The 16,743-nt window shown below is 39.5% G+C and overlaps 1 protein-coding gene across 1 annotated transcript in view; it reads left to right on the top strand.

Annotated features, from left to right (window-relative positions):
* Window positions 1–16,743, top strand: part of LOC121520147 (cadherin-12-like) — a 109,797-nt gene that overhangs the window by 40,526 nt on the left and 52,528 nt on the right. The window contains exon 3 of the mRNA XM_041803464.1: window positions 15,082–15,206. Within this exon, the coding sequence (XP_041659398.1) occupies window positions 15,082–15,206 (125 nt within the window). The remainder of the gene's footprint in view (window positions 1–15,081; window positions 15,207–16,743) is intronic.

Here is a 16,743-nt window from a genome sequence, read left to right as displayed (position 1 = left end):
GACATTTAAACTACTCATTAGATTAAAAAGTAACACAAATGTGATATTTAAAAGTGTTAATTTTTGTTTTAAAATGCCCTGTTTTTGGAGTTACTGCGGGGAGATTGAGGGGAGGGGAAAGCGAAACTGCTGGGTGATAATTGGCCACTCAGCCTCCCATTGTTCCCAGTTTCGCCCACTGAGATGAACAATAACAAACACCGCATGATTCAAACACCACCCCTATGGTGTATAAATACAGCTGTTTCTAGTTATCACCTTTGTCAACAAGCCTCAAGATGCACCCTGCAGCGAAGAAAAGTATAAAAGACATGAAGAAGCAGCAAAAATTATCCACAGACTTGGGACGACTTCAGAATCACTCAACAGTGAAAGTTTGATGAAGGCAGATTTCCTATGGGAATATTTTGATGAGCGTCACCACTCTGATTCAGAAGCTTGGTTTGGGTGGGCTTTATGTAAATGTGGCCCTGTTGTTCATGCCCATTATCTGGCCTGCCTTAAGGTATGAAAAGTCCTGAAACTTTGAGCCTGGTTTTCTTAGAACAAACAGAAACTAGAAGTTATCATTCAAATGAGCATATCTTTGTAAAATATGCTCAGATAAAGGTGTATGATACACCATTTGAAAGCTTGGAATCTACGCTTTCATTATGTGTAAAAAACTCAAAAATGACCTCGGACGACTTGCAGGAGTTTTTACCAGCTTTGGTCACATATGTCAGCCCTGCATTTGTCTGGCGACTCAACCCAGGGTGTATCCCGTCTCTCGCCCAATGACAGCTAGGATAGGCTCCAGCCCCCTGCGACCCCCAACGGGATAAGCGGTATAGAAAATGGATGGATGATTTCAGTGAGCACTGCCCCTTTAAGGGAGCAATGCTGGAGGCAAGGAAGAAAGGGTTCTTTTGGGTTGCTATATGAGTTTTCAGAATTTGCTACAGTATTTATTTAATGAGACATTTACGTCTGCAGTGCACATTAAGGCTGCAACGGGCAGCTCCACCCTATAAACGTGCCCTATCTACCATAATAAAATACAAAAACAAGGCTTGACCAGCCACTGGATGGTGAAAGAGCTGAAGTCATGCATGCAGAACGTGTCTGGACAGGACCCGACTGAGTACAGCGTTCATGTTAGCTATCACCTCAACCAACAAGTCAAGGATGGTGCAGAAGACAGACTTGGTCAACAATAACTTAAAAAACAATTTTTGGGAATCTTCCAAACATTTTTGGGGTCAGGGTTGATTCAGTTCGCCTTAAGAAATTTGAAGAATTAGTAAGGCAGGGAACTCTGGATAGGGAGTGATGCAGGCTGCAGGCGTCTGTAAGCCGCTAAGCTAACCGGTCTCCGCCGAAGTTTCTCTCCCTCTCTTTCTTCCCACAGATTCTCCATCTGTACAAGTTGTTCCTCTGAGTACTCCCTTGTTGCCACGGTAAACGGCACGCCATCATCACCCCAGTCAGCATCGCTCATTTCAGTGTTGTTTTGGCTTAGGAACTTCTTGTTTCCTCTGACGAAGCCAGCAGACAGAAACGGCTGTTCAGATACGTTGAGGTGGAATAGCACATAGCACAAGTTTGCAATGCAAAATAGTTCCAAATACAGTGGCTTTCTGGGTGAAAAATTAAACACTTTAAACATAATTGACATGCCCACTGAAGTCATTGGTGGCTATTTTATTCTATTTTATTTACATGGGCACAGTAACAGTGATGCAATGACATTTAATCATGCTTAGGTCCTTTTTATCATTAAGCCCAATTTTCCCGGTATCATGGCCTGCTCCCTATCTGGAGTTCTGACGTAACATCATCTAAAAACAGCCTATTTTAGCCCTGAACCATATGCAAGTCTTATTCTCTAGATGTTTCCTTCCGTGAGGTGAGCTGCTCATGCCTGCAGTCCTAAATCTCTGGCTTGTGAACATGCCGAAGCCATGACACAGCCCTCTCATATTCAGTGTGAAGCGAAGGCTCTATGGCTACAGGCGGCACAGATTCACAGCACTGTGACAGGATACACATGGTGTTAAAAGACATGTGCTGTGCTCAGTCACACATTAACACTTAGCTCAGTGTCCTGGGTTCAGGTTGAGGTTTGTCCTGGAGTTCTACCTTCGCTGGTCATCTGTGACCAATGAGAGCTTTCCTTTAGTGCAACACCTGCAGAAAAATGTTAGGTTGAGTGTTTATGAATAGAAATAGTGAATCTGTGGGGTAGGAAAAGAGCACATGTTCTAAATATTTTTGAAAAATGAAGTTTGAATCAACAATATGTAACTTTCTGACCTTTAGTAGTTTAAAAGGAGCTCCAAGAGTGCAGTGATTTTCCTCAACCTGTCTGGTTTGGTTGAATTGACCTGGAGTTTATATGCCGAATTAGTTCAGTTTATTTGTGCTGGTGTGGAAGCTGTTGACTGAACTCTGTTGCAGATCAAAAAAACACTTTCAAAGGTGGATCTCAGTTCACTTTTAATCAGACTCCGGTGTGGTTAATTTGTAGTGGAAAAAGAATTTACTTCAACCTTACACAGAAATATGGCTCCTTTTTGGACTAAACCAGCTGCCGTAACCAGCCAATGTGCTAACAGCTAGACCTGAACGAGTTTCAGAAACTTTTTTCCTAAGCACCTTTTTGTCTTCCTCCCAGGCGTCTGTCTAGATTGTTCTTCTTAGTATTTATTGGTTTGTCTTTGGAGAGGTAATGTAATGTGAGAACATTAATAAACCCACACACTCTGCTGACTCTGACCCTCACTGAAACACACTCTGACAGACAGAGCATGCTGTGGAGCATGCTCAGTACATCACACTTTAAATTAACTGGTTGTTTTTATGAAACTCTTTTAAATATAATCTCCTGCTGTTGTTTAGTAAAGGCAGTCAATTTGATTTGGTACAGTTATCACAATGATTTAGACTGTTTTTGCTAATCACATCATTTTATTTATTCATTAATTATGCCACATTTACTTTTTACTTTTTTAGAATATTTGTACAAATTCCAAACCAGAGAGTATGGACGAGGATAAGGGCTGCTAAAATTCCTTTGGTGAATCAAATGTATGTAGTTGTTTTTCAAATTTTGGGAAAGAAGTCAGAATTCTGACTTAAATCTGAGATTACTGATTTAAACTCAGAATTTTGAGATTCAACTCAGAATTATGACTTGCATATTCTTCTGACTTAAATGTCAGAATCAAGACTTTAACCTCACACTTTAGACATTAAGTGCAAGATTCTGAGTTAATCTTAGAATTGTGATTTAAATCTCAGGATTATGACTTTAATCTTTGAATTCAGACTTTAATCTCAGAATTATCAAATTTGCAAAACAGATGGATACACCGGTTTCTGTGTTTCTCACTGGTGAATCCAACGCCACTTTTATCAGAACTTGTCGACATTTTTTCGTTAAAAGAGGAACAAAGAGTAAAGAGTTGAGTTGTTTTCTTTTCAAAAACGACAAAAGTCGAGTACTGACATGTCTACAGTTGCCATGGTTCGCGTTATGCAGTTCTCCATGGAGTTTACTCCTCGGTAGCGGTGATGACATCACGTGTTTTGTTGCTCTGATTGACCCGTAAAGATGTGGAAAACAGAACGTTCATCCAATTACCTCAGAGTTTTTTCAAAGCCTCTGCCCTTTCCCACATGCTGTATATCGAAGATTTTCCAGATGGATGTGTTCACACATCCATCTGGTGTGTCAGGTTACAGAATTATGACATTGATCTAAAAATTCTGTATTGTGACTTTAACCTCACACTTCAGAAATTAAAGTCAGGAATCTGACTTTAATCCCAAAATTCTGACCTTAATCTCAGAATTCTGAGTCTAATCTCTGACTTCTATATCAGAATTCTGATACAAATTTAAGAATTCTGAATGATTTTTCAGAATTCAGACTCTACTCTCAGACTTCCGACTTAAATCTCAGAATTTGACTTAAACTCAGAATTTTGACTTTAATCTCAGAAATCTGACTTTTTTTCTCAGCATTCAGGTTATGAGAATGATGTCAGAATTATGACCTTATGACTTTAATCCTGAAATTCTGAGTCTAATCTCAGACTTCTGATTCTTTTCTTGGAACTCTGATTTCAATTTCAGAATTCTGAATTATTCTCAGAATTTAGACTTTAATCTCAGACTTCTTACTTTTCTTTACTCAGAATTCTGACATTAATCTCAGAATGTCACTTTAATCTTAAAAGTCTGAGTTCATCTAAGAATTCTGACTTTAATCTCAGAAATCTGACATTGAGCCTACATTTTTAGAATTCTCAGGAATGAGTTAAAGGTCAACACTCCTTTTTTTCAGTGGCCCTGATTGTCTTCCTCATACATCACTCTTTTTCTGTTCACCTGTAAAAGTCCTGATGTGACCAATGGGGACATGATTATGCATCTGAGGGGCATGGCTGCTCTTACTAATCCCTACACAGGTCATCAGCATTCATCAGACACAAACACGGTCTGAGCATCCATTCCTCAGTGTCTTTTTTATCATCATTAAATCTGATTGCTCTGGTCACATGTCCAAACAAACCTGGCCAAAGAGCAAACTGCCTCTAATTTCAGGAACACCTTATCCAAATGATCCCAGTACAAACTTAAACTCAGGAGTACTTTGACTTCTTCTCTGTGTTTCTTCATATCATGATATAAATAAAGAGTGATGTCTCTCTGATCCATTATCCCTGAGCCTTAGGAACAGCTATGACATATTTAGACGGTATTTTCAATATGAAGCCCTTCGTCAGTCGGCCGTGTTTCTGCCGTCAGAGAAGAGGCCTCGTGTTTGTTTGTCTCCCAGCAGGATGTACGTGTGTGCAGCTTGTGTGGTCTTTGAGGTGAAGACATATCAGCTCCCTGCCCTCATTACATATGTCTGCCTGACCTTTTCAGTCTCACCTCCATCTGTCACCGAGGGGCATGACGGCTTTAACAAAATCACCACGCGGGTCATCAGCATTCATCAGACACAAATGCGACCTGACCATCCATTATGAAGCATCATCAGAGGCTTTTTAAGCAAAAACAAACAGATATTTTTTCTCCTGGTGTTAAATAAGCCATCAGGAACTGACTTTATCATGTAATATTAGACCAGTCATGTGTTTTAGAGACAAAAAGATGTCAGCAGATTTAAAACAGTCAGATATCAGACGTCATTCCTGATATCGCCTCATACATTCCTCTAAATCGGCGTCGTCTCATCCCATTATGAGTGACTGTGATGAAGACTATTAAAGATTGAGAAGGAGTGATGTAAGTTGGTGTAAGGATGATCAGATGGGTGTCAGCTGCTCACTGAGATGATGTGAGAGATGATGATATGGTTTATTAATGTCATGGAGCAGCTCACAGTCATATCAGAGGTAATGGTTGTTCTTTCTGCTCATTTATCATGTTAACAGATCATAGATTATAGGCATTCCACTGAATCTAGAGCTGTATTTGTTGTTTTGGACACGCTGCAGACAAGTTGTGATGGTTTATTTCTTCGTTTAAAGTCAGTTATTTAAAAACCAGCAGACAGAGAGCAACATATTCATCATGAGTCACGTGTCCATTCTCATATTTAAAATCCTGCGATGGTTGCTGCATGATTTGAAGGAATCTGATGAGCAAGGGATGATCATGTAATCTGTTTTCCTTGACCTTTGACCTCCAAAATCCAATGAACTCCTCCATGAGTCAGGGTGGAAACCTGTGCAAAGTTTGGAGAAAATTACTCAGATCCTTCTGAATGCATTCACAAACATTGGCTGTTTTTTGATAAGACATAAGTTGTCATCTTGCCTCAGTGGACATCAAGGTATAATCACTAGAGGTGTACATTAAAGATAATATAACCCCAGTTCCAAAAAAGTTGGAGCGCTGTGTACAATGCAGTTAAAAACAGAATGCAATAATTTGTAAATTGCAATAAAAATTAGCTCATTTTAAATTTGATGGCAGCAGCACATCTCAAGAAAGTAGGGACAGGGCAACAAAAGCATGGAAAAGTAAGTGGTATGAATGAAAAACTGCTGAGGGACCATTATGCAACCAGTTAGGTTAATTGGCAACAGGTCAGAACCATGACTGGGTATAAAAGGAGCATTTTAGAGAGGCAGAGTCTCTAGGAACACTCCTAAAAATCAATGTTTGTCAATACAGTTGGCCGTGCCATCCACAGTATCCAGTTATGCCTTGTTCCCTGGGCCAAAGCTCATTTAAAATAAACTGAGGCAAAATGGAAAACTGTTCTGTAGTCAGATGAATCAAAATTTGAAATTCTTTTTGGAAATCATGGATGCTGTGTCCAGGAGAGGGATCATCTAGCTTGTTATTGCAGCACAGTTCTAAAGCCTGCATCTCTGATGGTTATGGGGTTGCATTAGTGCCTATGACGTGGGCGGCTTACACATCTGGAAAGACACTATCAATGCTGGAAGTAGATAGTGTTTTTTGTTTGTTTGTTTGTTTGTTTTGTTTTTGGTTTTAAGATTTGTTTTGGGCTTTTTGTGCCTTTATTTGATAGAGGAGGACAGTGGTTGGATCCAGAAATGGCTGCCTGCGTACATGGGTAACGCCTTAGACCACTAGGGCATCTAATAGTGGTTTTTAAGGATTATTTGCCCCCAACCAAACAACAATTATTTTAAGGAAGGCCTCGACTGTTTCAGAGGGACAATGCACAACCACAGAAAACATCAAACACAACAGCATGGCTTCACAGGAGAAGAGTCTGCATGCCGAACTGGCCTGCTTACAGTCCAGACCTTTTACCAATAGAAAACAGTGAAAGCATCATAAAAGGAAAAATCCAACAAAGAAGAGCATGGACTGTTGAGCAGCTATACTCCTACATCAGAAAGAATGGGACAACATTCCTCTCCTAAAACTCCAACAGCTGGTCTCCTCACTTGCCACACTGTTTTCAAAATGAGATTTGATTGAATTCTGTTTTTATTTAGTAGGTTAAAAGTAGTGCCCCAACTTTTTTGGAAGTGGGGTTGTGATTTATTTTTCTCTTGTTAAACAGCGAGTGCACACAAGGTTTTAGGTCAGTGTTTTAACCTTTTAGTTACAGACAATGGTATCAGCCATGTGTTCATTTTTTTTTGGGGGGGGGGTAAAACCTCACATCTCTAATCTCCACTTGCAAACCTTTTGTCTAGAAATGGCAGCCATGGCCCCCATGGTGCCACTGGGATGCCAGCAGTGCCTGGAGCTTACATTTACCAACCAGAAATGATCTGAAATTCAACATGATAAACCAACCGACTCATTAATCAGCAGCTAGCGGTGATGAAGAGAGAAAGGTTAATAAGGTGAGCTGGGTTTACACCTTAAGGGGTCGACTGATGGCAAAGTGTTTTGGCAAGAACGCTTCCATCTCTGCAGCAAATCGGTTGATGGGATAAAGAGGGAGCCAGATGGTCTGTAGGCTACTTTCCTTGGTTTTCTGCTTCTCTACAGCACGCACCAGCCTGCAGGTTGGAGAGATAAGACGAGGTGCAACTCACCAAAAGCAGCTGACAACACAGCAGGGATGCCAAGGAGCTACCATCTGCAGAAGATGAATCTGGCTCAGCTGCTGATCCAAGGCAGCAGAGGAATTTGGATATGAGCTGCATTAGCAATTAGCTGCAAAAAAGCACACCTCTCGGATGCAAAACCCCAATTCCAAAAATGTTGGGGTGCTGTGTAAGATGTATCGGATGTTTACTCAGACATGAATGTACATTTTAGGGAATGTTTTCAGCTCCTGGGTCATTTTAAGGTTTGACTTTCCACAACTGAAAGGTAACACTAGAGACCTGAAAACCATGAGTGCACTTTCTGTTTACCAAGAGAAAAATATACAGCCCCAATTCCAAAAAAGCTTGGACACTTCATCAAATGTAAATAAAAACAAAATGCAATGACTGTCAAATCTAATAAACTATTTACATTGGAACATAAATAAGATATCAGATGTTGAAACAGACATTTCACCATTTCATGAAAAATATAAGCTCATTTTGAATTTAACGGCAGCAACACGTGTCAAAAAAGTAGGGGCGGGGTCATGTTTACCATTGTGTAGCATCTTTCCTTCTTTTACAACCAGCCTTTAAACCTCTTTGAGGTAGTTTTGGGAGAGGAATGTTGTCCCATTCTTGTCTGACGTACCGTAAAACACCAAATAATAGCCCGGGCGTTTATTTGTCTCAATCACTGAGCAGACCAGGCGTTTATTAGGGACCAGGCGGCTATTTGGCTCAGGCGTTTAATTCCTTTCTCACAAAAATCTTGCTAAGCAAAAATTGGAAAAATATGGTAAATTTAATCAAACTATTTATTTACACCAGTATGAATATCACTTTTACATTTTTAAGACAAGATTACAGTACCATAGTTATACTTTTGTCTTCTTCTGTCAACTCAACACTCTCTAAACACTTTAAATACTGGTAAGGAACTAAACAAACACAAAGTTGACGACAGACAGTTTAAAATTAATGTTGTACTTTTTATTTTTTGGCTGCACCGAGGCATGTCGCTTCCATTTCCCTTGAGAAAACGAGCAAGGGACGGGGGTGCCCCAGCCAATAAGGAGGCTAGTAGTCGCAGCCAATCAGGCTCAGGTCAGAGGGAGCGTTCCTATTGGCTGCTGTAGCTTCCGTATCTCAGCTCAGTGAGAAGTTGATTCAATGGCGGAATTATGGCGGTGTTTGGTCCTGTGTAGAATTTGTTCATGATGAGATGAAGTGTTTTCTTGCCTGTGATTCAGCCATTGATTTCAGTGGAAAAGCAGAGCAAAATCACTCCACGAGTGCTTTGCCCGGGACATTCTCACCCGTGAGGAGGCACCATAGACTGTAGAGGGGAGGCACATAAAGAGAGGGGCGGAGCTACGGAGCTCAAACAGGGAGAAGAACAGGAAGGGAGGGGGAGTTGTGAGTTGATTCTATACGGTTCTCATCTCATTTCGGTCACATATCGGAGCTGTAAATAAATTACACCCGGCATTTATTTGGAACAGGCGCTTATTTGTCAAAATGTACTGCCACACCCGGCGGTTAATTGGGACCCGGCGATTATTTGGTGTTTTACGGTAGTATTCCAGCTGCTCAACAGTCCCAGCTCATCTTTGCTGGATTTATCCTTTTATGATGCTCCAAGTGTTTTCCATTGGTGAACGGTCTGGACTGCAGGTGGACCAGTTCAGCATCCAGACTCTTCTATTGTGAAGCCATGATGTTGTGATGGATGTGGTATGGGGTTTAGCACTGTCTTAGTAAAATATGCAAGGCCTTCCTTGAAAGAGAAGTTGGGCGTATATGGTTAAACAAATGATAGTCCTAGTCCTCTCAAGCAGAACACAGTATCCATAAAATTTTGATTCAATTTACCACAGAACAGTTTTCCATTTTGCCTCAATCTGTTTTAAAGGAGTTTGGTCCTGAGAAGACAGCAACATTTCTGGATCCTGTTCACCTATGGCTTCTTCTTTGCATGATCCAGCTTTAGGTTGCATTCATGGATCGCAGAGCCAACTGTGTTGACAGACACTGATATCTGGAGGTGTTCCTGAGCCCATGCAGTGATTTCCAGTACAGAATCATCCTTGTTTTAATGCAGTACCACCTAAAGGCCCAAAGATCACCAGCTTCCAATTCTGATTTTCGGTTTTGGGTCTTGTGCATGAATACTTCTCCAGATTCTCTGAATCTGTTGATGCTATTGTGGACGGGAGATTTGGGATATTCAGTTTTGCATTAACCTCCTAAGACACTGCATACACATATGAGGACATCACATTTTTGTTCTCCTACAACAAAGTTATAATTTCTGCTCTAAATTTTTGAGATATTAGTCTAGAATGTCCACTGAAGTTTAAGTTATTGGCTTTGAATGTTAGAGTAATTTGCTGTTTGGATATTTAGGAGAATTTGCGTGGAATTTATCAAGTATTTTCATGGAAATTTCAGGGATATGTTTGCATATTTTGGAGAGTTTCGTTGAAAGTTTTGGGGATATTTTCTTTTAACTCCTTTGGCATTTTCCTGGGAATTTGGGAAATTTATTTGCATATTTTTTGGACTGTGTTGGGACTTTTAAGAGGTAGGGATTGTCCTTTAAAATTTTCACAAATTTTCATGGAAATTTCGGGGAATATGTCTGGATGTATTTTTATGAAATTCTGGGAATTTAACTGTACATTTTATTGAACAGTTTGCAGAGACATTTTAGGGGGAATTTATTATATGTTTTAACTGAAAGATTTGAGGACCATTTAAAGAAATGTGGGGTACTTATCAGGGTACACCTTTATAAAATGTTTAAGAATTTTATCAGAAATTTTCACAAAGACATTTCCTTGAAATTTAAAGGAATTTGTTTGGACTTTGGAAATAAAAATTTCCCTTTCAGAGACAAGGCTAATGCTTTAACTTATCAGTTCCTACTTAAGTGGGAGAAACTAATAAAGCTCAGGTCTCAGGAGGTTAAGAAACATGTTTCTGTGTGTTTTACAGTTATAAGACTGTTTTTCCCAAATTGGTGAACCTCTGCTCATATTTACTTCCAAGAGACTCTGCCTCTCTAAAATGCTTGTTTTAGACCCTGTCATGTTACTGACCTCTTGACAGTTAGCCTAATTATATGCAAAATGCTCCTTCTATCTGTTTTTCCTTGGTACCACTTATTTTTCAAGCCTTTTGTTGCATCTGCCTTACATTTTGAGATGTGTTGTTGCTATCAAATTCAAAATGAGCGAATATTTTCACGTAATGGTAAAATATCTCGGTTTAACATCTGATTTGCTGTTATGTTCTGTTGTGAATAAAATATGGGTTTATGAGATCTGACAATCATCGCCTTCTGTTTTTATTTACATTTTACTCAGCGCTGGGACGACCCTTAAAGTTCCTGATGTGTCATTGACAGCTTGACTTTGAAACAAATGAATTTCTCAAGGCATTCTGGGAGATTTCCAATAACGCATATTTTATAGTGTACACTACACAAAATATACCAGAGGTAGGGCTAAATGGACGTGGTAAGGAGTGTGAGTGTAAAGAATCATAGTAAAATCAGGATACTTTATTAATAAAAGAAACATTTCAACATTGCAAACACAGAGGGATGTTCATCTCCTGTTTAAGTGCCCACTCTGTTGGTCCCTATCTGCTCCTTATTTACTTTCACACCAACATTTCAGCTCCACTGGACCTTCATTAAATTGCATCAATATTCAGCTCCTTATTTCTCATCAGTGTTTGGAGCCCACTGGGTCTTGGTCAGTTAGTTGTTAACTTTCACATCAGTGGGCTCCTTCTGCAGGAAAATAATGAATTCACTGTTGGAGAGCCTCAGCTTACTTTGAAAATCCATGTTTTCATCAACTTACTGCTTCAGCTCAAGGTTCTGAGGGGCTATAAACATGTCTCAACTTCTTCAAAGGCATTCATACATTTTTTATCCCTAGTAGTTTAGTGACAAATTTGTTTTGATATGTCCAGAAATTGTCTTGTTCAATGAAGAAATCCCACAACATATAGACCCATGTGGGGTAGATGTCAAAATTGACTGTGCTTTCTCACCTTCATCAGTGTGAGAGGTTCTTCTGTAACATGGAGGTGTTCTCTCATTGGCCCAGTTCATTTAACAGATTTTCTAAATCAGTCACAGTCAATATAATCTGGCTTTTTTGACAAAAACACCCTCTTTAATGTCAAAGTGAAAACACATTTCTACAAAGTAATGTCAATTAAATAAAAATATGTAATGTCAAATAAGTTGTCTTTAAACCATTTCAGTGTAGCTTCTCTGGCTGCTTTGGTTCATTGTCTCAATGGAAAACAAATCCTCTCAAAAGCCACAGTTCTCTTGCAGACTGGGAAATATTGTCCTCGAGGATTTTCCTATATCTTGCAGCATTCATTTTACCCTCTACCTTTTCAACCCTTCTGGGGCTGGCTGCCAAGAAGCATCCCCACAGCATGATGCTGCAACTGTCAGGCTTCACAGTGGGGATGGTGTGTTTGTGGTGATGTGCAGTGTTAGACTGTTGGCCAAAAAGCTTCATTTTTGTCTAATCAGACCAACAAACTTTCCTCCACTAGACCATGGAGTCTCCCACATGCCTTTTGGTGAACTCTAGTCCAGGTTTGATCAGTTTTCTTCAACAGTGTCTTTCTCTTTAAAGCTTTGATTGATGAGGAACCCAGCCAACAGTTGTCTGCAGAGTCTTTCCCATCTCAGCTGCTGAAGCTTGGAACTCCTTCAGAGTAGTCATAGGTGTCTATGTGGACTCTCGCTAGTCTCCTTCTTGCACGCTCATTCAGTTTGTGAGGACAGCCTGATCTAGGCAGATTTACATATGTGCTATATTCCTTCCATTTCTTGATGATGGATTTATCTGAACTCTGGAGGATTTCCAATGCCTTGGACATTATTAAATCCCTTGAATTATACTTTTAAATAACATTTTCTCTCAGTTTCTTGGAGTGTTCTTTGTCTTCATGGTGTAATGGTAGCCAGGAACACTGATTGACCAGTGAGTGGACCTTCCAGACACACATCTCTTTACACATTCACTGCACTCAGGTGATCCCCGTTTCACTAATTTCTTGGGTTGTTCTTCAGTACAGATGCTCGGTTTCCTTACATGAAGATGTCCAACCACTCTAACTGTGTCTGTTCAGTTGGACGGTTGGCCCGCTGCGCTGACAGTGAGAACAGTTAGCTTGTCAATGCACGACAGTTTTTCATCGGCCAACAAACTCCTCAAATCATTAGAGAGGGCGTGACTCTAGAATTCCCGATGTGAAAGCACCACAGGCTAGCACTATCTAACTTTCTCCTTTCAACTGTCTACCCAGAGAACACATGATCACTGCGTATAAACATATTAGCAGTCTATGTAGCAGTAATGCCTGGATGACAGCACTTCATTAAGTGTGCATGTAAAATCACAAGTGCTAGTTGAAGTAAATGAAGCCCTTAATTTGGCTGACAGTGGCTCATGTTTGTGGGGCCCTCAGCTCAAAGTAAGAGATGATAAAATCAGAGATTTATGGATCCATTAGAGACTTTGCTCTTTGATCAGTAAATAAAACATACAGTAGAAATGGAGCTCTGCCAAGGTAATGAAATGAGTCACAAAATGTAAGTATTGCACGGCTGCCTGCCTGTGAAGATGATTAAAACATCAGTGAGAGGTTTCTGAAGGACTCGTTCTTTCATCTCTGGTTTAAAATTCATTTTTGAAGCATATGTTTTTTTTTTTTTTTAGAAATGATAATGCTTTATTCGCATTCTTATTTTCTGTGAATAAATAATGTGTTTTTCAATCTTAGAAAAATGTCTGAAATATATTATTTTAGAAATTCAGTATTATATTTAATTCTCTTCCTTACTTTATTCTAACTACAGTGATGCATGTTAATGATTTGCACAATAGATTTTAAAATGGCTTTGATGCCAACAATAACCAATAATGGGCAGCCCCACTAAAGGATAGCAGGGATTTTTGCACTTTTTTTTAGCCGTGCAAAGGGGAAACCATAGCATCTGATCCACAAATCACATGCAAAGGGGAAATACACACTAACTGCATTAGAAATACATGCAAACAGCACACAGGTTTAAAAATTGGTGCAGTCGCCCCCCACAGATGCAAATCAGCCTCAGAACAAAGTAACTAAGGCTGGTGCTAACTGCAACAGGCAGTTAAAGTGGTGCAATTTATCATGAAATGAAACCAGGTATTAAATGTGCAGTAATACTTGACACTTTCAAATGAGACAGCTGAATAATGTAAAAAAATAAAAAGTTTACAGAGGGGCCTACCCCCTGATGATTAATGAAGAAGTTCTTTTATATCAGGGGTGTCAAACTCATATTAAATCCGGGGCCAGATTTGTTCCAATGAGACGTCCTGATTTCCAGGAGAGTCAAAGTCAATCGCGGATTCTGAATTCAGGCCTAACCTGAGAGCCTAGCAAGGTCAACATTTAACCAGTAACTGTCAACCTCATTTTCAACAGAAGTGTGGGTTCTCTCCGGGTACTCCAGCTTCCTCCCACCACCAAAAACATGCTCATCAGGTGAATTGGTGACTAAATTGCCCGTAGGTGTGAATATGAGCGTGCCTGGTTGTCTGTCTCTACGTGTCAGCCCTGCGACTGACAAGCGACCAGTCCATGGTGTACCCCGCCTCTCGCCCGATCACAGCTGGGATAGGCTCCAGCCCCCCCGCATCCCATAACGTAATAAGCGGTATAGAAAATGGATGGATGGATGAAATGACAACATTAATTTATTTTTCACTTTCCTGACTTTTTCTAATTATTTTACTCTTATAATAGAATGATAGTATGATCTTGCGGGCTGGATACAGCTGTACCACGGGCCGGATTTGGCCCCCCGGCCTTGAGTTTGACACCCCTGTTCTATATGTAATGTAAATTTTTGTCCATTACTACAGCTATGTATCTCTATCTCATGCTTCATGCACAAAAACATGGCAAGCAGGGTGCACACACTGTGTATTTTGCACGCTGAGATGCTTTGATTTTCAGCACAAAAATCCTGCTGCCAGACAGAGCAGGAGCAGCATAGACAGAAGCTTCTCTAGTATTTGTATTGTCTGTAATTAATTATTCATCTAAAAGACAGAAGGCAAGCACATGTGATGGATGATGGAGGGATTGTCATTAGGCACTGTGATTTGGTGAAAATGAAAACAGTACTGGCCCTGGTATGAGTCAGTTTCACTGTAAAAGAGTGTAAAGAACACTGTAGTGTCTGATAACAGACTGGTGTTGTTTCTTATAAACAGCAGTGGCATCTAAATGGTCACTAATATCCTCGTCTCTGTCTTTATCCTTCACACTGACAGGATGTTTCCTCATTAATTGATTAAATGTAGATTTATGCAATTTAACTCCATACAGAATGACTTCTCTCAGCAAAACTGACTAATGACTTTTTTACAAAAATATCTGGGTCACTTCAGCATCATAATCAAGCTGAACATCATCAGAGTCTGTCTGCTGTAACTTTGATGTGGTTTTGTCTCTCCTGCAGCTCCACACAGACCTGGACCACGGAGACAACGCAGTCAAGTACACCCTGTCTGGAGAAGGAGCTGGCTCCATCTTCACCATCGATCAGATCACAGGAGACATACACGCTCTACAGGGACTCGACAGGTCGGTACTCACTGTTTAACACTAGTACTGTTAAATCATTGGAAGATGGGACATTTAACCTGTGGCTTCCTGAGCTGCACAGGCTCCTTAGTGACTAGTTGCATCTTTTTTAGGTCCTATCTAAGAGACCACCCCCCCAAAAAAAACACCCTAAGCAGGATGCCCCGGTACAAGTCTGACCCTCCACAGTCTCTCTCCTTAAGTTCCAACTCTGTCCACTTCCCTATCTGAATTAAAGTCACAAAAAATAGAAATCATGTTCATCTTTGTGTCAGGAGGTCACACTGTGAAACCCAATATATAAATCTTATTTGAAAAATCAAACTGATCAGCTTTAAAAACAGTAAAAATAACTTCTTCTTCTCAGTAAAGTAGACTGTATTCTGTAGTCTATTTTGTCTGTTGCATTTACAGAAGCTTTCTTAGTCTCGTGCACTTGCACTTTAGGTAAAGTCGCTAAATATATTCCATAATTAACACTAGATAAATTTAGTAAGATGTACAAAAGACTAAGTGAAGAGTACAAGTAATACTCATTTCATAATAGTAGGCAATTTCAAGTAAATCAGCTACTTTATTTCTATCACAAACTTCAATCTTGGGCATTTATGCCATGCTCAAGGTCGATCAATTGACGTGACAATAAGTGAAAAGTGCACACTGAACCAGGAAGTCCTCTTCTATCATGTTCTCTGTTGTGGTTGCTCTCCACAGGTTGGACTTGTCTAACCGAGTCAGTAACTCCACTCATGGTGCAAATGTGTCAAAGGAAATCTTAGAGAACTCTGCAGATTAACAGATGATTGTCAAATAATTTTAGTACAGTAAAAACAATACTTGAACGTTTAGTACTGTTTTATTTTAACCCTTTAAAGCCAACTGTATCATATTGGATACATGATTTTGGGGAACCTCTGTCTAATCAACATGATCAGTAATTTCATTTAAAAAAATAACTTTTGGATGCAGTCTGAGAAATAATAAAAATGCCTGCAAGTGGATTGTCAGTTGCAAGAAATGTTTACTGCATCAAATGTAATATACAAATATCTAGAAAAATATATGTGAATTTTCAAGGCATTTTTCCTTTTTTAAATTTCAGTAGAATGTTAAATAAACACCTCAGGTCCAAAAAAAATGAATTTTGCCATTTTTTTTTAACAACCTTTAACTGTTCAGTCTTAAAGTGAAAGACTGAAAGGTGCATTTGATCTAGAACAGGGGTGTCAAACTCAAGGCCTGTGGTGCAGTTATACCCAGCCCACCAGATCATATCATATTTTTATCATAACTGGCCCACCAGTATGAGGTCTGCAGATTTCCTCCAGTTTAAAAATGTAAACTTAACCTTGATGATTTACAATATCCTTGTTGAGTCATGAAAATTAAAAAAAAATAACAACTAAAAATAGATTGATAAAAAGTCAGGAACATGGCAAAGAAATTCATGTTTTCTCTATATTTTCAATTTTGCATCTCACAGTTATGACTAAAACTTATAATTTTGATTTTTTATTTCATTTTTTTACCTTTACAT

The sequence above is a fragment of the Cheilinus undulatus genome, linkage group 13, assembly GCF_018320785.1.
Source record: "Cheilinus undulatus linkage group 13, ASM1832078v1, whole genome shotgun sequence".
NCBI classification, from domain to species: Eukaryota; Metazoa; Chordata; class Actinopteri; order Labriformes; family Labridae; genus Cheilinus; species Cheilinus undulatus.
The sequence above is the reverse complement of the archived record's forward strand: the minus strand, read 5'-3'. Positions and strand labels throughout refer to the sequence as shown.